The 24,744-nt window shown below is 43.1% G+C and overlaps 1 protein-coding gene across 1 annotated transcript in view; it reads right to left on the bottom strand.

Annotated features, from left to right (window-relative positions):
* tp73 (tumor protein p73) overlaps window positions 1-24,744 on the bottom strand; it is a 36,671-nt gene that overhangs the window by 10,577 nt on the left and 1,350 nt on the right. Inside the window, 3 exon segments of the mRNA XM_048240691.1 lie at window positions 10,803-11,054; window positions 19,750-19,900; window positions 20,686-20,781. Of these exon segments, the coding sequence (XP_048096648.1) occupies window positions 10,803-11,054; window positions 19,750-19,900; window positions 20,686-20,744 (462 nt within the window). The 5' untranslated portion in view covers window positions 20,745-20,781.

Genomic DNA, 24,744 nt, shown 5'->3' with positions numbered 1-24,744 from the left:
ACTCCATCAAGACATCCCAAATATTCACCCCAGGAAACCTAAATGTATCCTTCCAGTAAAAGAGGGTGCAGGTTGTGTATGGACTTGCATTAATGTGATTCATGGATATGGAGCTGTGCATAAACCAGATGCCCTTACAGGAGCCCATCACTAAACAATCACTGGCATTGTGCGTATTACACCCACATGAACAGTCTCTTATGTCAAGACAAAACCATAGAAACCACAGAAAAACAGAGACAAAACTGCCCAATTTCCAAACTCAAAGCCTACTCACAGCCTGGAGAGGGAAAAATCCTGTCACTAACTCAGTCAAGTAGCACTTGCATTGAATTGACCTGATTGTCAATATCAAGGTCAAATGTTAAATCTCCAACCTTTGGAAGTGGACAGTTCCAATAAACAGTGGTTGTTTCAATGGGTTACCCTAAAATAATCCTATATCTACAGAGACACACAGAGCCACTGTTGAATTTAAAGTATAAATTCATTGCATAGTGAGCACCAGAGGCAATATTCTTGGGATGAGCCTCTCCATAAAAGAGCCCTAGTTTTCTCCCCAGGCACCACGCTCTGATCATGGGGTGAGGAGGGACCCAGGGTAGGGTGGCTCTGGGTCTGCGCTGTTGTGACATTGACACAAAGAGATACCGGCAGCATCCTGCATTCAGTCCACTGCATCGGCCACAGAGGGAAAGTCTGGTGATAACGCAGATAATTCACAGTAAAATCAACACAGATCAGTCACCTGAACATGCATGTTCTAACAACACACACACACACACACACACACACACACACACACTTCACATCTTTTATGAACATGTAGAGATCTGATTTCACTACTCGTGAGTCTTCATATGATAAGTTGCATGAAATTATTTAATTCTTTTTAAAAAGATGCCATCAGAAAGTATCAAAGCACCAGCGTCCTTAGCGTGTTCAGCCACTTTCACCTCTTCTGTCTGCTATGAATCACTACAGAGAAATCCCTTTTGAATACCATCTTTGGGCATATCAGTGGTCAAATGCAGATCGCCAAATGAATGAATCTTTCCACGTGCTAAATCCAACAGGACCATGCAGAAATGAGAGAGTGAGTGAGTGAGTGAGTGAGTGAGTGTATGAGGTAGTATGTGACTTGAATATGTGATTATGACTGCAAGAGAGCAAATATGTGATGGAGTGAGTGAGTGAGTGTGTAAATGAGGGGGTAAGTATGTTTAGTGTGCGTGAGTAAGTGCATGATTGATTGCTTGAGTGAGTGAGTGAGTGAGTGAGTGAATGAGCGAATGAGTATGGTTGTATGAGTGTGTGTGAGTGAATAAGTGAGTGTGTGTGAGTGAGAGAGTGAGTGAGCAGAGGAAGGCAAAGACGACCAGGAGCATCTGTGAGAGTGTGTGAGCTCACACAGAGACATCAATCAGGCAGAGCTGAGGTGAGAGCTGCACTGGAGATGTCTGGGCTTGTCCACTCACACATCGTCTTTTATTCCACACAGTTCTTCTTAAGTCATCTTTTCAATCGAGCTGAGATCTGTCTATCTCCCATACACACATACACACACACACACACACACACACACACACACACTAAAAACAATAAACAGAATAGTGTTCCATCTCCATCCCTGTTTCTCTCTTAGTCTGGGTATTGATGCTATTGGTGCTATTGATGTTGAGGAGTCAGGACCATAACCATAGACCAGAGGGATGGAGAGTGACAGACAGAAGAAAGAGAAGAAGAGAGGAGAAGGGATGGAGAGAGACAGAGGAAAAAGAGCAGAATGACTGACAAATACATATCTCAAGTAGGATGAAAACAGAGAAAGCGTAGAGGATGGGCAGCACATAGATTATGAACCGAGATGAAAGGAGAGATGAGAGTCGGATAGACGGATGGATGCAGTGGAAGGAAGGGAGGATGGCGGTGATGGAGGGATAGAGAAAGGGAGGAGTGGACGAGTGCAGGTTGAGGCAGGCCGCTCTAGGCCGAGTGATAATGATGAGACTGTCATCCAGGCAGGCGTGTTGCGGCCTGCCCCGCACAAAATTGGTTAACAGCCCAAATATGCTAACGCTAACGTGCACGGGCTACGCCATTTCATCAACACCCTGACACGCCGACACTCCCCAGGAGATTTCACACAGAGCTGATGCCTGACAGCACCAATGGAAATACAAGTTTAGGATAATTACACAAAAAGGAACGTGAAATATACTTACAAACACAACAAGGCTTTCAGAATCACACACGACTATGATGTCTACCTCATGCAGATGAAACAGGTGAAAGAAAAAGAACAAAGGTGTAAAGAAGGATCCAACATGTGTGTCCAAGCATTCAGTGGAAAATGCATGTACATGCACTACACTAATCTCTACCACAGTGCTAGGGCTAATACATAGCACTGTAAAATGCTTAAGACACACAACACACACACACACAGGAAGGAAGCATCAGTGTCATCGGTGATGGGAGTGTAAATGCTTGTGTACACAGTGCTGTGTGTTAAATGTCTGTGTGCTTAAACACACACAGTGTTTCCAGTGTTAATGTCTTGGTGTGTGTGTGTGTGCTGTCAGTGAGCCGGCCCAGCCCTCTCACTTTCAAATGAGCGCTTGTCTGGTAGAGCATTAGTCATGAGGTCAGGCGGCAACGGCTCTGAGGAGCGAGAGACAGAGAGAGAGAGAGAGAGAGAGAGAGAGAGAGAGAGAGAGAGACAAAGAGATGACCTAGTCTATGTGTCCAGGTAGACGTGTATGGGCAAAGCAGGCTTCACTGTCAAACTATGCAAGCAGGACGCCACAGACCCTCTTGTGATAATATAATATAGTATAATATAGAATGCATTTAGGATGGTTTCTAGTCTACGTGTTGGCATGTGTGCCCATATCTAAGTCTAATTTTTTTTGCTTGCGTAAGTGCATGTGTGTGGATTGAGACTGTACAATGCGTGCATGTGCATGTGTGTGTGTGTGTGTGTGTGTGTGGGTGCATGTGGCCAAGTGAGGATGAGGGTAATAGCATAGATGTATCTTTGTGAGATATGTGTTATGTGACCATAGACGTGGCCGTGCTCGTTTATGCGTCTATCCACATGTACGTGTGTGTGCAGGTGGGTCTGAGCATACGTACATGTGTATAGATGTGGATTCCTTGAGGTTGCCTTGTAGAGCTTTATTTTCAGGAGGGATGAACTGTTTGTGTGTGTTTGTGTCTGTTCATGTGTGTGTGTGTGTGTGTGTGTGTGTGTGTGTGTGTGTGTGTGTGTTGGGCGTGTGCAGGCTGGCCAAGTGAGGATGAGGGTAATAGCATAGATGAGCAGCTCTCAACACGCCAGGAGCCGAGACAAGCTTCAGCATGTCCAACTAAAACACACGGACACTTAAGAAACACACACACACAGAGCACATTGATGGGTCTTCAGAGGAGAGAGCCGCCCGCCGCAGTGTTAGATCTTAGTCCCGTCCATCCCTCTTGGAATCCAAGGAGCCTGAGCTGCAGCAATGTGGATCCCAGGCAAAGCTCTCATTTCTGGGAGTCGTACGGTAATCCCACCCCGGAATAATTACCCCCAAAGCTTCATGTGTGTTTATGCTACAGAGCAGAGCCTGCACGATTGTTGTGGCAAGTCTAAAAAGCAGTCAAGCACAATGAACAGCAGTTATACTTCTGTGAATCCAGCAAAGTCTACAAAATGCACATTAACACAAAATGTGTATCAACATGAAGCAAAAACACTACGTACCAAATCTTCACAAAGCCTTTATAATCAAGCAATCCACAGTTGATGAAAAGGTTGTAACTGGGCGATAATTATATTTCTAACGTCTGTATAAGCATCTCCCAGGTAGCACAACAGCTACTAATGGTTTCCCAGTTCAATGCACATGCAACCTGCCCTCAAGATGTTTCAAGAAGAAATTTCCCTGATCCCAGTAACCCTGATCCACTCCAGATCAACACCGGTTCTCATCCAAAAGCCTGTGGCTACTACTTGCCCCTCACTAATGTTGACCAATCACATAAGACATTGGCAGACCAAGAGCAACAACACATCGTTGTGACGCATCAAACACAGTGCTGTGCCAGTCAGTTGTTTTGGAGTTTTTTTTGTTTTTGTAGCTCTCAGATCCTGAAATGTGACACATAAACTGTGTATGAAAGTTACACAACTTCAGACTTCATGTCTTAAATTAATACATGTAAAAGCAGAGCTTTTCGATGGTGCTGGCATCTGGAACAGTGCGGCTGTGGACATGCCTGTTCTGCTAACAGGCTAAGGGGTTAGGGTGAGAATGCCAGTGGATGCCAGTGGAGGTTGTAATGACAGGAAGGCAGCGCTGAATGCTACTTGCTCCACCAGGCAGGGCAGGCAGTACTAAACGCTACCCGCTTCATTAAAGTCATACCTGTCAGTGTGCCCCTATGCCGATCAACATAGCCTGAGGCGATGCAAAACCCTACTACAGTTCCTGAAGCCCTTGGGCAGAGCTCACACACACACGCAGACATGTACGCACACACACACATGCACACACACACACATGCACACACACACACACGCACACACACACACACACACACACACACACACACACCCACGCACACACAGACCCACACCTACTGACTGTACAGTAATCTTCCAGGCTCTGCAGACAAACATGGGCTGAGAAGCAGACTTCTCTTGGCACCGTAAACACTGGCTCAAGCCCCCCTGGGAATTCCCTGAATTGGATATGGCAAACGTGAAATTCCAAACGGCTTTAGCGGTAATCCCTGTGTTTTGGGGGGGAGAGCGCTTCTGGTGGCCTCTCCCCTCACAAACCTCCAAAGATAACCACCAAAAATGACACTGCGCCCTCCCGTTTAAGAGCTGCTTACGCCAGTGGAGAATTACCCAAAGTGGAGGGAAAACACTCTAAAAAGATTACACGCCGCTAAAGATCAGTGATCAGTCAAAGTCACCACAGAGGTGTAGACACAGGTGTTGAGCACAGGCTGTGCATCAATCAGAGAAAAGTCAGGACAGTCTTCACCACTAACTGCCTTTTCAAATGACACTGAATCATTTGGGAGCATCCTTTTCCTGAGGTTGTGTTCAGTGAGTAACTAAAGCCTGTGAGCATGTGCACATTTTAGGTGTGCTGCGGCCAAGTCCGTTTATCACACACTAAAACAGTGCTTTTGATACTTTTCAGGGCATGATGCAATATCAGTTCTGTGCAGATTCTCAGTAACTGTTTGCTAATTACTCCACACAGCACCTAGAGAGTTGTGGAGACAGGTCAATGTCAATGTCAATGTCAATTTTATTTATAAAGCGCATTTAGAGACGGCCTTCTGTACGGCCAGGTCTTCACACAGGGATTACCACATTGTGTTACTACTACGACCTGTCATAACTACATTATATCCTAACCTCTCATTATATCCTAACATCTCAGCTCCCATCCTCACTCAGTGTGTGTGTGTGTGTGTGTGTGTGTGTGTGTGTGTGTGTGTGTGGTGTGTGGCCAAGGCTTTTGTATAGGCTCCCACTGACTGAGATGTGTTTCTCCTGCGCACATGTTCCTTCTGGTGATGACAGAGTAAGCCTCTGTTCTTAACGCTCTCTTCCTTTCTCTATCTCTTTCTCTCTCTCTCTCTCTCACACACACACACACACACACACACACAAAACTATGCCTCTGCTTCATTACCTTCGGTACTAGTGTTTCATGACAATCTCTAATACCGTAAAACTTCAAATAAAAGAGTCCCAAATAGACCCTGTCTCTTTTACACGCCTGGTGTGGCTACAGGTTTGGATAAATGCTGGTCTCAAATAGATTACGCACGTTAAAGTTCTGATTAGATGCCATTTATAAAGACTGCTGCGGTGAAAGCCAGAGTTCCAAATTGTTTAAACTTTTTTGGATATGGACTAAGCTATGTCCTACATCGTTCAATTTATCCCACTTTGTTTCATATTTTGCGCATTAGACACAATATTTTATCCTGTGATGACAAGGATAGGCTAACGCTATTTTATGCTGGTAACAAAACAAAAGGGTTCACAAACGTTCTTCTTTTTTCTAAATGTGTTTCTTTCAATACCACCATGGCGACAAAGAGAGAGAAGTAGGCTATGATTCGAAATGTAAGCTGACTATTGTCAAATCTGCCAAACAAAATCCGTGAGAAACTGTATGTTTTATTCGTCCTGACCAGAAGGGAGAATGAAACATGTTTGCTGAAACTGCTTAAAGAATTCAGAACAGTTTTAATCAGGGCTGAAAATGCAACTGTGTTTCACAGAGGACAGATGTAGGTTGCTAGTGACAAAATATTAGCTTTCAGTGTGGTACGATCTCTTTGTAAATTGCGTATGATTAAAACGTGTTCCCTTCGTCCCAGCTCTCCTGCTATCTGGATCATTATCTCTAACACTCAATGAACAATACCTGAACACTAAATTAATGATCTGTAAATGAAGCCTATCATCGGATAGCCTAGTAATATTAGTAGGCATTCAGTGTGTTTGAAATAATTAATTTGATAATATTTCCCATCTTTGCAGAAAAAAAAGTGTTGTGTGAAGAAGGGAATTGAAGGCCTGTTTCTTATAAACCGCCTGTCTCAAATACTGCAGTTCGGCGATTTGGAAAAATAAAAGCCTGGGCTATTATTTGAAGTTTTACGTCGGTATCTCTAAATGACTGGAAGGAGTCTCTTAAGGTTTTAATCATGCCCACTGAGTGTGCTGGAGCTACAAAGTGCTGGGTGACCAGACACTCAAACTGGATGTGTTTCATGCATCCTCCTAAGGCTACTTCCTCTCTGTCAGGTCAGGCTCTCTAATGCGATCCGCTCGCTTGTGTCGCTATTAGTAGCTTATCCTTTCACCTGATGACAGTTAACATTGTTCCCCATCAGAGTAAGCACTGCCTGAAGGGAACAGGCACGCTGACTGAAAATATAACATTAAACCATGCCAGCGAGAGAGAGAGGGGGGGGGGGGGGCATTTCTCACTTAGCCCAAAATCTTTTACTATGCTATTGTGACTTTTCCTATGTGCTCAAGATGTTATGTTCTGCACCTCAATTCTACAGGGCCGTCACACTTATTTCACCCTTACTGTCAGTGTCTCACTCTTAAACTGCTGTTGCTTAAGAATGCAATCTTGATACTGTGTCACTGCACATTAAAGTGTCTGCCAGATGAATTATTGTCAATTAATAATTATTGTGAAATTAATAGGTGAGATTAAGGGACAGAGCAAGTCTGTGTGTGTGTGTGTGTGGGTGGAGAGAGTGAAGGACTTAGAAAGAGAAAGAGAGAGAGAGATGTAGATAGCAAGTTCATGCAGGTTCTATGATGCTAACCGTAAACCAAAACCACTATAAACTCATCAAACATGAACTAACTTGCATACTAATTGGTCAGACCACAAGAGAGAGAGAGAGACAGAGAGAGAGAGAGAGAGAGAGAGAGAGAGAGAGAGAGAGAGAGAGAAAGAGAGAGAGAGAGAGAGAAAAAACAGAAACTTTGTAAAACACGTATGCCATCTGACTCAAATCCATTGTAAACAGTAATCCACAGCTACTCTGAAGGGGTCGACACTCCACATCTCCTGCTGTCTCTAAAGGTGAACATCATGAGGGTCTACATCAGTCTAGGAGTGAGTTCATATGATGGCAACATGTTGACACCTCTTTAGGTCATGAAGATGGATGAGAGTTTGAGGAAGGGTTGCCTTCTCCCCAGATATCCCAAATGTAGAGCGTAGCACATAAAGCATTGGAGTCTTCTGTGTGTGTGTGTGTGTGTGTGTGTGTGTGTGTGTGTGTGTGTGTGTGTGTGTGTGCAGGGTTGTTGTAAGATAACCCAGATGCAGAGCGTAACATAAAGCATCAGAGTCTTCTGTCCCTGACTGGGGAGAACAGTCTGAGGTTTTCTCAGGGCCTCTGGAGAACACAGGCATCTCTGGTGGTGATTCAGGGCAGTCGTGAGATGGTGTGTGTGTGTGTGTGTGTGTGTGTGTGTGTGTGTGTGTGTGTGTGTGTGTGTGTGTGTGTGTGTGTGTGTGTGTGTGTGTGTGTGTGTGTGTGTGTGTGTGTGTGTGTGTGTGTGTGTATGCATGAATGCTTTCATGTGCATGTGCATGCACACCTTCTTATGGGATGTTTTATTATTTGCGTGTGTGCATGTGAGTTTGTTGGAGACAGAAATACTACGAGTGAGGGACAGCAAACACACATACACACACACACTTATCATTCATGAATGAAGAGAAAGCCAGAAAAGAGAGACAGACATAGCGACAGATTCACACTCTCCCAGCAATGCACGGAGGTGCACAAACACTGGTGTCGTTTTACGGCATCTCTCACGCTCTGAAGGCCGCTCACGCTTGATTTAACGGCGCGGGTGAGACGAAGGAGCTCTGCTCTCCTGTTTCAGGAGGTCAAGCCCCTGACAGACAGGGCCCACACCCTTAGTGCAGAGACTTTTTGTTGGGCCAAACACAAAACACTCTGATTTCAGCCAGGCCGTCCTTCTGATGGATTCCTCAGCAAACAAGCATTCCTCACCCCCACTCACACGGTTAATCTGTCTGAAGTCACATGAAAGCTGACTCCTTTCAAAGCACTTAGGGTCTTAACATCTATATGTGTGTGCAACATGACTTCAGCATCTTTTGAGCGAGTTAGATAGTGAGAAGTTAGTTTTCATCTATCTCTCAATGGTTATATTCGTACCTGTAGAAAAGGCTTCAAAATTAATTTCAAGTAATTCAACCCCAAATGGCATTGTCAAGTACTTCAAAACACATTCCACTCCGTCTTTCAGACAAAGCTGCTCTTTAAGTACCGAGACACCAAATGCTCAACACGAAGCATTCCACAGTAGTCACCCAGGAGACCATGCTTCATTCCACCTCATGACCATCTATAACAGCAATCCACCTTTAGAACACAGGACTACATAAAACAGGACGGAATCACTCATATAAAATAATAGCAAACTATGTTATCAAATTCTGTAGACCCCATCTGATGTGTTTACTGAGGGGAAGGACACTCAACTGTGTAGTACAAGTCCTCCCATATGAACATTTACATTGGAATTTATTAATTTAGCAAACACTTTTTATCCAAAGCGACTTATGTTAACTATATTACAAGGGCCACTGGCCCCAGAGCAATTCGGGGGTTAAGTACCTTGCTCATGGGCACAACGGTGGAAGCCAGGTTATTGAACCCACAACTTTTCAGGCTACTGCATACTAGCCCAGCTTCTTAGCCACAACGCTACAAAGAACAACATAAAAAAAAAAAAAAGCATTGCATCACTGAGTCGCCTGTGCGTGCAGGTTGCCAACTTCTCTGTAGGCAATTCACGAGTGTCTAAAAGACTCCCAATCCACTGCCTAGTCCTTTCTGGAGAGCATCCTTGTTTGCTTGTTTTTATTTAAGGTTTATGAAGACTCTCCAGGCATAAATGATTCAGTCTTATTCACGGTGGCATGCTCACATGAATGCTGCTCATAGCAATACAAGAAGTGAATGACAGGGGCAATAGACAACATAAATACGTGAGGCGTTAAATACACACACTCATGCACATGCACACACACACACACACATGCAGGAAACTATTAGTGGCGGGATGTTGACAGCCTCATTCACAGAGTGAATAGGTTCCACTTCATGAGTGATTTCCCACAAATGGCTTCATATTAAATAGCCTTCAGCAAAAACTAATCGCTGGCTTGTTAAACACACTTAACACTCTCATATAGCTCAATGGAGAGACAGAAAGCAGAAAGAGAGAATGGGGCAGGGAAAGGAGAGAGAGAGAGAGAGAGAGAGAGAGAGAGAGAGAGAGAGAGAGAGAGAGAGAGAGAGAGAGGATGCATCAAACTTGTCAGATATTCAGCCCCTTCTCCTATCACCCCCCTTCTTTCCACACACCTCCCAATTTCCTGACACAAACACACACACACACACACACACACACACACACACACACACACACACACACACAAAACTCCTTTCTGACCCTAACCTATGACCTCTCTGACCATAGCAATTACTCTCTCTACCATCCGAAAAGACACAAACATTCAACCACATAGACACACATATACACATTCACAATATCAGACACACATATAAGACACACATATACACATTCACAATATCAAACACACATATGCACCAAATCATATGCACACACACTAAAGCAGCAGCAGTGGGGGCAGCCGTGGCCTACTGGTTAGCACTTCGGACTTGTAACCGGAGGGTTGCCGGTTCGAACCCCGACCTGTAGGCACGGCTGAAGTGCCCTTGAGCAAGGCACCTAACCCCTCACTGCTCCCCGAGCGCCGCTGTTGATGCAGGCAGCTCACTGCGCCGGGATTAGTGTGCGCACTTCACCTCACTGTGTGTTCACTGTGTGCTGAGTGTGTTTCACTAATTCACGGATTGGAGACCAAAGACCAAACAGAGACCAAATTTCCCTCACGGGATCAAAAGAGTACATATACTTATACTTAAATCATAATCCCGACGGACGGACGGTCAGACAGATACACAGAATGTCAAATATATGCACACTTGCATTTCCACACACACACATACATTCCCGATCCCACAGACAGATGTACACTCAAGCACTGACAGTCCACCATCACCACTGGCTCCCATGTGCACACGCATGTAAACATACACACATCTCCAGCAGTCCCCAGAGCGCTCACGCTCGACCCCCAAACACACACATACACACAGCGCCGGCCTGCTTGACTCACCGTCCACGTGGCTGACTTAGCCGTGCTGGACTGCTGAAAGGTGACCTGGAAGACGTGGGGCCCGGGGTAGTCGGTGTTGGATGGGATGGCGGGCGCCGGTGAGGCCGCCTCGAAGGTGGAGTTGGGCTGGGCGTAGGGCGATGGCGTCGGCACGCTGGAGGCGTTGTCGGAGCCGAAAGGGCTGGTGGAGGAAGCGCGTGGCGGCGCGCCCAGGCTCGACTCCATGCTGTTGCTCAGGAGGCTGTACTGGGACTGACACACACACACCACAGCGCACGTCAGGTAAAGGTGAGCTCTGCTCTGCTCTGCTTTTTTCCCTTTTTTTCCCTTTCTTTTTTTTCACAGGGGTTGACGGGGGAGGGTGGTAAGTTAGTAAGGCGCAGACACACACACACACACACACACACACACACACATATACAGATTCAAACACACAAACACACACACACACACACTAAGGGTGGGTCTGGTTACAGCTTCTGTGGGATTTAAAGGGCAAGTAGCAGTAGTAGCCCCAATAGTGGGGGAGATGAGGGGGGCAGTAGAGTGTTCAGCAGTTACCCCCGGGGCAGGTGCAGAGTTGTAAAACACAGGCGTTATCTGTCCACTGCCTAATTGCCTGCCGTACCCCTCCATCTCTGAACCCATCCTCCTCCCCCACCTCCACCATAAATCACAAGCAGCACACGCAAAAGTTGGACAGCATTAAAATAGAGGAAAGAAAAAACATTAGTTAAATAAGTACACTACTTATAGAACACTTTAGAACTGCAGCAGAAAACAAATTTAGAATGATGTGTTGGTCAAAATAATTGTTATATTATCTTTGTAAAGAACCTCAACACAGCCGTAAAAACTTGAGGACCAATGAGTTCCCTCCACTTCTGTCCCTAAAACTGGTCTCTACCCTGAAGTCCACCCTACAACCCAAACCATCCAGCCATGTGTCTCTCGCACATATCTGGACATATTAGGCCCCACACACTGAGGGAAGACGGAAAAGAGGAGTTTTCACCTTTAGGGGTTCAGTCTGTCTCTGAACAGTCTCTGGTCCTGAGACTATTTCTATTGGAAATGAACCCCCCACCCACACACATACACACAAATGCACAGACACATACAGACACACAAACACACATACACACCCCCACAGACACACAGATACACTTAGACACACTCAGACACATACACACACACACAGCTAGAGGGAGATAAGTACATGCGTAGAAGGTGAACTGGAATGACCCAACCCTATAGTTGACGACAGGCAAACAAACACAGACGAACACACACGAACACACACACACACACACACACACACACACACAGACTGAATAACAAGTAGTGCTCCATATGTTTTGAAATTATAGTACATCAGTATATCTGAGGAAGAGTTTCTGTTTGCTCTCAGCTCCAGGACAGGTGCGAGCCTCAGTGCAACTTCTCACACATGTGCAGTGCAGGAATGATAATCTCTCCTCACCTATGAAACACTTATACTATGTGCAACTAGGTTCTGTCAGTTTAGACCAACATAACAAACTACTGGCCAGTCCCTATAAGTCAACTCCCCCAAAAACATGCATTATGCAAAACATAATTCAACAAACACACACACACACACACACACACACACACACACACACACACACACACACACAAAAACATTTACCTTTTTCTTCACGTAGTACATTATCCAAAGAACTTTCTTTCTCTTCAGAACTGATCTGTGCACTTTAGCAGCATAGCCCACCAGCCTTACTTTAGACAGGCACCCGAGGTCTACTCTGCTCTCTACAGTGGTGCTCACATTCACAACTCAAGTCTCTCACTCTTTCTCTCTCGCTCTTTCTCTCTCGCTCTTTCTCTCTCGCTCTTTCTCTCTCACTCTTTCTCTCTCGCTCTTTCTCTCTCACTCTTTCTCTCTCGCTCTTTCTCTCTCACTCTTTCTCTCGCTCTTTCTCTCTCTCTTTCTCTTTTGTTGCTCTCTTCCCAACTTCCTCCAGGTGCTTGTGTCCGTGACAAAGGTGTGAGCCCCACGCCGGAGAGGAGGAGAGTGAGAGAGTGGCGATAGAGGGATGGAGAGAGTGAGTGGAGGAACGCACATTGGCCTAATTATGACATGTCCCGGCTGAAGCAACAACACAGGCACAAGTGTGTACACGCACATAGAGAGCCTTCACATCACACACCCGGCCTGAGTCAACAGGAGCCAACAGACATGTGTGTGTATGAGTGTTGTGTGTGTGTGTGTGTGTGTGTGTGTGTGTGTGTGTGTGTGTGTGTGTGTGTGTGTGTGTATGTGAGAGAGAGAGAAAGAGAGAGGGAGAGAGAGAGAGAGAGAGAGAGGAATGAAAGGTCAGCTGGCAGTGTAGGTCAGACAGTGGCAGTTCCCAATTCCCATACATGGTCAGTCTGGCTATTATCAAATAAACTCTTTTCTCTGCTGACCAGGAAAAACATAAACGTCATCTTGAACTTGGCAGCCTCTGACCCACTAATAGTAAAAACAGGTAACAGTAACAGTTTGAAGCACCCCTATGAGAATCCATCACACAATTGTTATGCTCTTTGCAATACCTAACCTGACTGCCAACAAACATTATGCTTTCATTGAGAGATGAAGATAGACAGAATATGTCTAAATGATCAATGGACCCTTAATTCAACTTTTAGTAAATGAATGACAGAAATAAACATAGAATGATATTTAGTAGAAATAAGAGACCAAAGCTGTTTCAAACTTGCTATAGGTTTGTTTTTACAAAGAAGAGGGAGAGACTGAATGCAAGTGTGTGTGTGTGTGTGTGTGTGTGTGTGTGTGTGTGTGTGTGTGTGTGTGTGTGTGTGTGTGTGTGTGTGTGTGTGTGTGTCTGTGTCTGTGTGTGTATGTGTATGTGTTTGTTTGGTTTGTGTGTGTGTGTGTGTGTGTGTGTGTGTGTGCAGACCAACCAAACCTACCACACTAAACCAGACTAAACCATCATTCTCTTTGAATCCTCAGATTTAGGGTTATGACAGCCGATGGTAGCAAGTGTGCAAACTCTAACCTTAACCTTAACCCTGGGCAAGTTTACAAACAGATAAAAGCAACCTTTTGGTTTCAGCATACTTCCCCTCAGTGATCCTCTATAGCAAAACCCCCTGCTCATGACCCTGGCTAGCTGAATGAGACAGCCATGCTTCTATGCCGGTCCACTGACACGGGCACAGGCAGAGGAAAAGTCAGTCAAAAGACAGATGTAAAAACCGTCACACACCTTTCAGAATTTTTTTTCCCTCAAATCAGGGGCTTTCCATGCAGCCAGGTGGGGGAAAACCAGCAGCTCTACCATCCCAAATTTTGGACAAGATCTTAAGAGACTGTGGGAATCTCTCTCTCTCTCTCTTACCCACTCTACTTCTTTCTTCCTCTCTCTCTTTCTCTCTCTCTCTCTCTCTCTTTCTCTAGAATACTAAAGAATGCACTTCAACAAGTTGAAACACAACCATAGCCACTGAATGTGCAAATGCTTTAGTGTGTATGTGTGAAGGTGTATCCATATCTGCACATGTTTGTGTACTGCTTGTTAAGTGACTAATAAGTGTATTTTTTTCCAAATAGCTGAAGGTAGATAAAGAGACACACATATACTGTACACGGGCAAGCCATACACCCGCACACACACACACACACACCAAATCAACTACCACAATACAGTACATCCCACCCCTTGCTTATCAATAGTAGAAATGAGGGACCCAGCAGAATGATAGCCCAATGCCAAAACAAAATGACCAACTACAAAACCAGCCTCTAGGATGAAGTCCCTGAGCCTATACTTCACATGAGCGATCATCTACGGCCATGTCTATGATGGGCTGATTTGCTGAAGTCAGGACTGAGCCTTGAGTCCAGCTACACACACTTCTATTAGAGAAGCTAAGCAGCTCAGAGCATCAACAGGTGGACTTTAGTTAGCCACAGAGGTGATGGTTGAGAGGCACTGAGCAGAGACCCCAGAAGTGTGACAAAACATCGCCCTCTTCTGGCCAAGTCTGGTAAGACATGTCTGAGAAGAGGCACCTGTTGCATTATTCTGTCAGCACAACATCGACTACATGAAAAAGCCTACAGAAATATACTGTTACAGAAATATTAAATGCAACCTTCAAGTGTTCATACTAGTTTGGGAGACTTCTCTGGTCATTTAACCAGGTATTAACAACAAATATATGTGATAAATTATAATGTATCTGCATTTGATAAATGATAATTGCATAACACATGAATGAATCTAAATTTGCAAATGAAAAGTTTGCAAATCCAAACACTTCTTTCCCTCTTCTACAATAACATTTTGATTTTTAAGACAGCAAAACTCAAGAGACTACTACCAGTGAAATGGACTCAATGAAAAATAATCACATCCATTCAAACCAGTACAGACTATCTCTAAGTTTTAAACATCTTAACATTTTAAACTTCTTTTCCGACAGCTACTGCAAAATACATCATAAGAATCCATGAAATAAAGTTCAAGTGTGTGCTGTGTCCTACCGTACTGAGGCGTCTCACTGGAGCAGTGATGTAGAGCATCGTTACAGGCCCACCTCCACGGACAGAGCCACCACCTGCCCTCCCACCACCACACACGTCATGTGACCCTGTTGTCGCTCAGGTGAGCTCAGGACCCCTCTGTGGTGGGGTGGCCCCTCTAAGTGCCCGCGTGGACCAAGTGGCAACTAACTGGCTGACTGGTGCCTGGTGCTGTGGCTGGGGTGGGATGAGGGAATGCTCACTTTAACTTCCACCACCCTCGGCCCTCAACACCACCGCTGCCGCCACCACCACTGCAGCTAACAACAAAATAGGCTCCGCCCCCCTCCCCCAGCCCCTCATGACTATTCATTAACCCGGCCGGCAGGCCCAGACTTGCCCAAACGACAGGCCGGACCCTTCCCAGCATGCCGAGCGGAGGGACAAGATGAGAATTGATTTCCACTTACACCTTTGCTCAGGAAGAATTGACTTGGATGTGGGAACATCAGCTTTCTGTGTTACATGACAAAATCCATTTGGAGAGTTGCAATGTGATGGGATATGACTGCTTTCACAAGCCAACTAAGAATAGTTAATGTCCTGGGGGGATCTGACAGGAGGTCACCACAACATTGTTCCTGTGCCGCACCTGAACTTCACCTCACCTTACCTGAACTTCATCCTTCCCACCTGAACAGGGTGAAGTTGAAGAAGAATTTGGGACGTTGTGTAAAATGCAAATAAAAACAGAATGTAATAATCTACAAATCTCATAAACCCATTTTTAGCTGCAATAAGGACATAGACAACATATCAAATGTTGAAAATGACAAATCTGACTATTTCAAGGGAAATATATGTTAATTTTAAATGTAATGCAGCAACACATCTCAATGGGCATGTTTACCAATGTGCTGCTTCACCTCTTCATTTAAGAACATTCTGTAAATGTTTAGGAACTGAGACCAGTTGCTAGAGTTTTGAGAATTAAATGTTGTCCCATTCTTGCCCGATATACGATTTCAGCGACTCAACAGTGTGGGGTTTTCTTAAAGGAGAATTCCAGCGATTTTTCACATATGCTCATGTTCATGAGACATGCTCATGCCCCCAGAGTGTAGCACTGTAGCTGCCTGGTAGCTCTAGCTGTTGGCTGCAGCATCTTGAGCTAGCTAGAACCAATTGTTTTCATTTTTTTTATGCCGACAGTACTCAGTGACCTCGAGATCAATGTGAAAAATCACCGGAAATTCTCCTTTAATCATGTTTTTCATTCCATGATGCATCCAATTGACAGGTCTGGACTGCACACAGGCCATTTCAGCTTCTTTAAATACTGTATGTGCAGAATTCTTTTTGGCATTGTTTTCCTGATAAATTCAAGCCTTGAATATATCAAGGTCTTCCCTGAACAAGAGGTCATCTGGATGGCAGTGGCCAATTCCATGCAAAACGGCAACTAAATGCCATGGTATTTGTATGATGCAAATGATTATGTGAAAAGTTTTTCATGTAAGTTCTACAACCAAGAAGAGTGAATGCTCAAATTTCAAGTAATCTTCATTCACATCATACCATGGCATTGTGTTGCCGTTATGGACGTGACAGTTTTGTGTGGAATTGCCCCAGTGTATCATCATACCATTATACAGTAGATACTGGATTTTGAACTGGACACTATAACAATTTGGTTAGTCCCTCTCCTCTTTAGCACAGAGTCCATAATTTCCATAAAGAATTACACATTTTGATTGGTCTAACCACAGGACCTTTTTCCACTTTACCTCAGTCCGTCTTAAATGAGCTTTTGTGGCATTTCTGTGTCTAAAAATAATTTCTTATTTACATGGTTTATACTAGCATTTGTTAATGGAGCATCAAACTGTGCTTATAGACAATGGTTGTCGGAGGTTTTCCTGAGTCCATACAATGATTTTATTTTTAGAAACAGGTCTGGTTTTAATGCAGTGTCATCTGAGGTCCAAAACACCACAGCCATCCAATATTGTTTTTCAGCTTCTCTTGTTTTCAAAGGTTTCCCTGGATTCTCTGAATATTTTAATGATATCATGTACTGTAGATGATGAAATCCTCAACGTATTCACAATTTCATGTCAAGAATAATTTTCTTATATTGTTTCATCTTTTACCCACACAGTTTTATACAGAGTGATGAATACCTTCACATATTTACTTCTGAGACTCTCTGGGATGCTCTTTTTATACCCAATCACGATGCCAGTTAACCCAATTAGTTGTGAAATGTTTCTCCTTTTGTTGTCTTTACTGCTTTTCCTGCATTTTGTTGTCCCCATCCCAATTTTTTTGAGACGTGTTGCTGCCATGAAATTCAAAATGAACATATTTCCCATGAAATAGTCAAATTTGTCATTTTCAAATTTTTACATTTTATATGCTGTTTATGTCCTTTTTGCAGCTAAATATAGGTTTACGAGATTTACAGATTATCACATTCTGTGTTTATTTACTTTTTCTGATATGGGGTTGTAATTAACCTTCTCTATGCTATTTCATGCCAAATGAAGTGAACAGATACATGTAACCTCATCAAACATAATGATATTTCATAAATGGATTTCTTTTGAATTTGGCTTTTGTGATTTTATTTCCACAATACAATAAATAGGCATACTTCTAAAGTAATTTTAGAACTACACTGGAATACTGTTAAACATAATTTTAAATTGAAAATGTGCAATTTGTTTGTTTGTTACAATTAATTGATCTATTTGTAAAAATTTCTCAACAAAGAACTGTTTCCCCCTATTTTTTCACTAGGTCAGACGCATGTATGTCAGAATTACCTGAAACTTCTATAGCTCTGTTGCATGACCATCATCCAGAAATATACAATTCATCAATGTTGACATGTTCATCAATTGAGCCATAAACCTTAATACTTTATATACAGTTCATTCATTTTCTGAACCAAAAACAAAATCTTGTATGACTTGAAATAAATGAAGTTGACACATTTGCTACCTTTTGTACATGACCCTTTGTGTACATTATAGACCCCTATATTCTACTCTGCCTCTCTCCCTCTCTCATGTTCTGCCCCCCTCCCCTCCCCTCTCTCTCACTCTCCTCTCCCAGATGGGTAGGCCGCAGGTGTCACCTTGCCAGGGCCTGTGGGGTTGTTCTCTAATTAAGGTGTCACCCCTCCCACCAAATCCCACAGCAGACTGCCGACTGCAGACCGCGCCACAGAGAGAGGGAAAAGACCCCAGGAAGAGGGAAAACGCACATGGAAAAGAGGGAAAAGACCAGCGGATAGGGAGTCGTGGAGGGAAGATGGAGTCGTCTGGAGGGAATTCCCAAACAGGAGGAGGATGCTCAGAGCCACAAGGGAGTGGAGGGCCATCATCCTCTACATCACTCCACAACTGACTGACTGAACAACAGATTAAATTAATGGACGAATGAGTGAAGGGAAAAATGAATGAATGGGGGCATGGGGCAAAATATTTAAGGAACACTTAAGTATTAAATTTGATGCCTTTAATTGCAACCAGAGATCTGCATTGGACGGGTAGACTAGTTGTCTAAAGCAATTGAGAGTGGTCTTCAAGATACCTAACAAGGACTACAACAATACACAACAATTTATGGTCACACTTTTTTACACAATTGCAAATGCATGCCAGTGCAGGACTGTACTTGTTATTCCATGTGAATTCAATCGGTGTCTCCCGCTCAATCTCCTTACATTTTCTTTAGCCATTGATATTGTGTGCCTTTACATATCAAGGGCAGGTCTGCAAAGTTTTACTTACTTTAATTTAGAGCTTAATTTAGAGGTGAGCAGTGATGAGTGACAGGCATAACAATTATTCTTTGTATGCTTTATATTGGGGGAGACATTAGGGACAGTTTTCTGAAATTGGGGTAGGAATGTGTACTGTAAAGTAAAAATAATCAGATTTTGGTGGCATAACTTTGCAGACCTTCCTTTGAGATATAGAAGCACACAATATCAGTGAATAAAACTAATGTGAGGGAGTTGAGCAGGAATGTTTTCCAAAATTGACCAAACTGATTGAATGGACATTATTGTTTTATTATTGCTTTTCCCCTCATTTTCATTGCTTAATTTATTAGGCTATTGATTGAATTTATATTGTTGTTTATTATTACTATTCTCCTTATTATATTTGACCAACATTCTAATCTGTTCCCTGTTCAATTTTAAATATTATGTTGTTCTGTATTTTTGTGTCGCTTTGGACAAAGGCGTCAAGGCGTGCCAAATCTGCAACCATAACCATAACCATAACCATAAAATTGTCTCATTTCATGTGGATTGTCCTATGTATTGATACATACATACATATGTGTACACATACCTGCTGACATATGTGATGCCCCCCAAAACCCAGCGCACTCCCCCCAGCGCACTCTTACCATGACGTTGTCATTCATGTCTCTCATGTGGTACACGTCCATGCAGACTTCTGCCCTGTTTCCGGGCATGTTGGAAGGGGTGCCCCTGTCCCCGTGGTGACCACTAGGGTGACCGCTTGGGGGCATCTCATAGTATGTGCTGTCTGGCTCCCTGGGGATTGGGGGTGGGGGTATGTTTAGATATAGGCATCACAATAGTAAACTACTTATGACTATATCTGACATGTGTGACTTGTCACTTTTATGTGTAAACTCGTAATTATGCCCGTCGTCACAACACTATTTGACAAGGCCTGCGCACAATACCTAGGCCTAGCCTACATCTTGTTTTTAATAACAATGCTGTTTACATCCTGTGATACAAAATTCTATATGCCTGGTAAAAATGCTTGATGTGTAAGGCGCCAGTATTTCGTCCATGTGGATCTTCCAGAGACGACCTGTGGATAAATTAGACTGATATATTCCCGTGACAACTAGGGCCCACCACCATGAGAACATTGTACCAGCACAATTAAAAGGGCAACTGGGGATTGAAAACAGTGAATTGAATTCAAGCCTAGAGTGTTGTAGGCAATATAAGAATGAAGTATTTTTGGTTGTTTGCTTGCTGTAGGCCAAACAAGTAGCCTATAAAACACTGTGTCAGTCATGGTCAGTCAGGCATCCCTTACTCAAGGTTCAGAAGAAGAATATTTCTTCTGATGAGAAACAAAACTTCATCAGGAGGAAACATAATTCACTGTGACCACCTATATTCTCGCACAGCTTTATGAATTTATATTTCCTATCAATAATGTTCATGTCTTGGAAAATGTTTAGATGTAGGCATCACAATAGTAAACTACTTATGACTATATCTGACATGTGTGACTTGTCACTTTTATCAGATTTGCTAAATGTAGTTGTTGTCGTGGAGACAGGGTGGGCACTTACAGGCTGCTCCACAGGTGCTCAAAGGTGGTCCCGTCATCAGCAGTGGCAGACTGGGACATCTTAGAAGAGGGGCAATCCACCGGTGGGCAGATCACTCTGAAACACACACACAGACACACACACGCACACACACACACACACACAGACACACACATGCACACACACACACACACACACACATCAGGTTATTCAAGTTGTCATAGACCCCAAAACATTTAGATACAAACCCGACCAACCCAAACATTTCTACTGAAAGTATTATAGCAGGGAAGGGATTGTGAAAAGTGGAGAATCATGTTTAATGCATCTGTGATCAAAATTACTCCAAGACAACTGGTGCATCAGATGGCTTACATTCCTACAGATGACACAGATGAAACATACCTAAGTCAGAGGATGGTAACCAGATTTCACTACATATATGGAGGTTATACTAAAACATTCCATTCAATAAGAAACCTATATAAAAATTATACCACACATCTACAAGTCCAATGCCTCATTCACCAGGGTCAGCTCAGCCAGCTGACACAAAATACATCACAACTAATACAATATACCTGATCAAACCATGGTGCAAGATGCAAGAATCATACTAACCCTCTCATACTCCTCAGTCATGTCAGAGCAGACTGAGGACTGAGAGACTGTTTGGATCAGATCCACTAATTTTTGAATGGGGAAAAGCAGTAAAAAGCATGAAGAATGGCTTCATCATGTAACACTGTGTCAGGTGTAACAGGCAAGTTTTTGAGGAGGTCAGCTCCTAGCATCCTAGCAGCAAGCTACTCTGCTGGTTTAATCAGGCAGAGATTCAATGATCAGCCCCAGAGATGCTGCAAGTGCAAGCCCTAACCTGCCTCGTCCTTCCCCAGAGACCTGCGCAGCCTAAAGGTGCATGCTGGGCTAGACAGCCCTTCCGAGGCTCACTGAACAGTCTGGATCAAAGGAGAACTCTGTCCTAATGCAGGACAAGAATATCACGGCAGGTGCCACACACAGACACACAGTCACTCAGCTCATTATTCCCATACAGATACACGCATGCACAGTATACAGTATGAGCACGCGCGCGCACACACACATACACCGCGTAAGGACGGAAGTTAAGTGTGCCAGACAGTGTAAATGGATAATGCCTTTACATACGAAAACACTCTAATGCTGATCTGTTTCAAGTGAATGGTTAGTTTGTCAGCTACTCAGTCATGTATTTTCCATGACAGACCAACACCAGATCTCTAAGGAGCATGTCTATTTAAATAAGCACTCCCCCTATTGCGCAGGGACTGACAGAACCTGGAATGCAGGTGGAAAAAAGTCCTTCCGTTGCGTTGCGTTGCATTGCTGTGAGCAATTGCTGTCAGAAATTGAAACTGAAGCTATTTTACATGTAAGCTTATAGATAATGTGTAATCGCTCCAAAACAAACATGATTTGCAATAAACAAGTGCGCACATAAAACGTAGCTACTGTTGCTCTGTTGCTATGAAGACTATGCGCTATCAACAGAGAAGCCTGATAAAAACAAAAACAAACTGAGCATTTCAATTTGAATGTGAGCATTTCCACAATAAGGAAACTGTTCTTTATCTTGCACATATTTCACAATGCTACATTATTTGTGTCAATCTTATTAAATCAGACGGGTTGAACAAACATTTGTTTTATTAGCAATTATGGCACTTTAAAATCACCTTTTCATTTACCTACAACTTTGCCTACCCTTTGAAGTTGACTGGACGTCTCTTGCAGAAGTTGATGAATACTGATAAACTACAAAAATGAATCATTCTTTGTTTTAGCCCAGGCAACAGGTTTTATTGAAGCCCGTCGTTGGAGAGAGCTTGTCCATAGCGTCGGAGGAAAAACTGACTTCCTATGCCAAAATGAACAAAATACTGATTATTAAATAACTAGATCTATATATAGTGCGTTATTTTAATCTAGCGTTTCCGGTGGATAAGAAATGTCTATCGGTTTTCACAAAAAGTTACTCTTCTCAAACTGCTGTGGTGGTTGTACGCCCCTGGGAGAGGTGTATGAGGTGTATTTACGCTTTCAGATCTCCTCAGCAACGACACCGTCGCTTTGAAAACTGTGGCAAAGGTTTGGGCTCCAGAGGACACTCTAGATGCAATGTGGCGCAAGTTTTAAAAATAAATGTATAATGACCTGCAACTCAGAGATGGTACATAGTTATATTTGGATTTTTCAAATGCTGTGTAAACTCGTAATTATGCCCGTCGTCACAACACTATTTGACAAGGCCTGCGCACAATACCTAGGCCTAGCCTACATCTTGTTTTTAATAACAATGCTGTTTACATCCTGTGATACAAAATTCTATATGCCTGGTAAAAATGCTTGATGTGTAAGGCGCCAGTATTTCGTCCATGTGGATCTTCCAGAGACGACCTGTGGATAAATTAGACTGATATATTCCCGTGACAACTAGGGCCCACCACCATGAGAACATTGTACCAGCACAATTAAAAGGGCAACTGGGGATTGAAAACAGTGAATTGAATTCAAGCCTAGAGTGTTGTAGGCAATATAAGAATGAAGTATTTTTGGTTGTTTGCTTGCTGTAGGCCAAACAAGTAGCCTATAAAACACTGTGTCAGTCATGGTCAGTCAGGCATCCCTTACTCAAGGTTCAGAAGAAGAATATTTCTTCTGATGAGAAACAAAACTTCATCAGGAGGAAACATAATTCACTGTGACCACCTATATTCTCGCACAGCTTTATGAATTTATATTTCCTATCAATAATGTTCATGTCTTGGAAAATGTTCATGTCTTGGAAAATTATGCATCCTTAGCAACGGCGGTGTCAGTGGTTCGTCCCGTTAGGCATTATTGTCCCGTAAGAATTAAACATAGCCTACTGCCATCAGAGGACTAATGATGTGCGCACAGCCGCATGCTTTGATGAATCTTTCAGAAAACAGGCCAAGTCGATTTTCATATTCCAAAAATAAACTACAATATTCGATCCATTTTATTATTTTATAGACATATTAAATGTGTTGATTCTGAAATTTGGCCCAAAAAATGGCATTGACCGGTAGGCTATAGGCTATCACAGCGCAACAAACAGGCGCCAATGACTAACAATAGCCTACACTAATAATAATCATAATAATAATACTACTAATAATAATAATACATTTCAAATAAAGCTATGCTTAGCCTATTTAAATGCTATTGTAGGCCTAGGCTAATGCAGTTAAGCAGTTAATGCAATTTTTCATGTTTCCCTCTTATCGCTTTGGGCAAGTAGGGGACCACTGAAGAATTCATATCGCGCTGAACTTTGTCCAGTTTAAAAACAAATTGATTTTTTTTTTTACACACAAACAAAAACATCTTAAAGGATGTCAGCTATTCACATTGTAGTCTGTTTCATTATATTAAACGGGCCTGATTTAAGAATTCTAAACCTATTAATTAAGCGACTGCTTGGGAAATACTGACATTTCACGACAGCGAGTGGAACGACAAGCCAATCTCATTTAAGAAGGCTATTACTGGAGAATGACATTTGAGCGACAATGAGGACAAAGTTAAGATTGTTAATCTGCAAAGATATTGTTAAGATACAATGCTGCTTATTATCAGTTACCCTAACTGTTATTTTACTCAGGCTACACTAACCGTAGGCTACTAGCCTATCTTCAAGCAGGTAGCCTAACAAGTACATTAACAATGTTAAATAAAGTCTACCAGAGAAGGTAGCCTATGCAGAGAATCAATCAGTTGAGTTGTCAAATCGACGTGAAGTCAGTCGAACACAATCAAGACATGCCATATTTACCTACCAGAATTCAGTTGTATCTTAATATTTCCCCCAGCCAATATATCCAAGAGTAATCAGCAGGTCAGAAATGATATCCAAACATTAGATCATCCTACGCTATACTCGACATTTGGAAGCGAAAGTTAAGCAAGAAATCCTGATCAAGCCATAGGACCAAGCTGTCATAAAGTAACCTAATAGGCAACAATTTCACGAAAAACACAAATGAAAACGTATGAAGGAAAAATAAGTTGTCG

The sequence above is a fragment of the Alosa alosa genome, chromosome 4 (genome assembly GCF_017589495.1).
Source record: "Alosa alosa isolate M-15738 ecotype Scorff River chromosome 4, AALO_Geno_1.1, whole genome shotgun sequence".
NCBI lineage: Eukaryota > Metazoa > Chordata > Actinopteri > Clupeiformes > Clupeidae > Alosa > Alosa alosa.
Note: the sequence above shows the minus strand (reverse complement) of the source record. Positions and strands in the feature narration are given on the sequence as shown.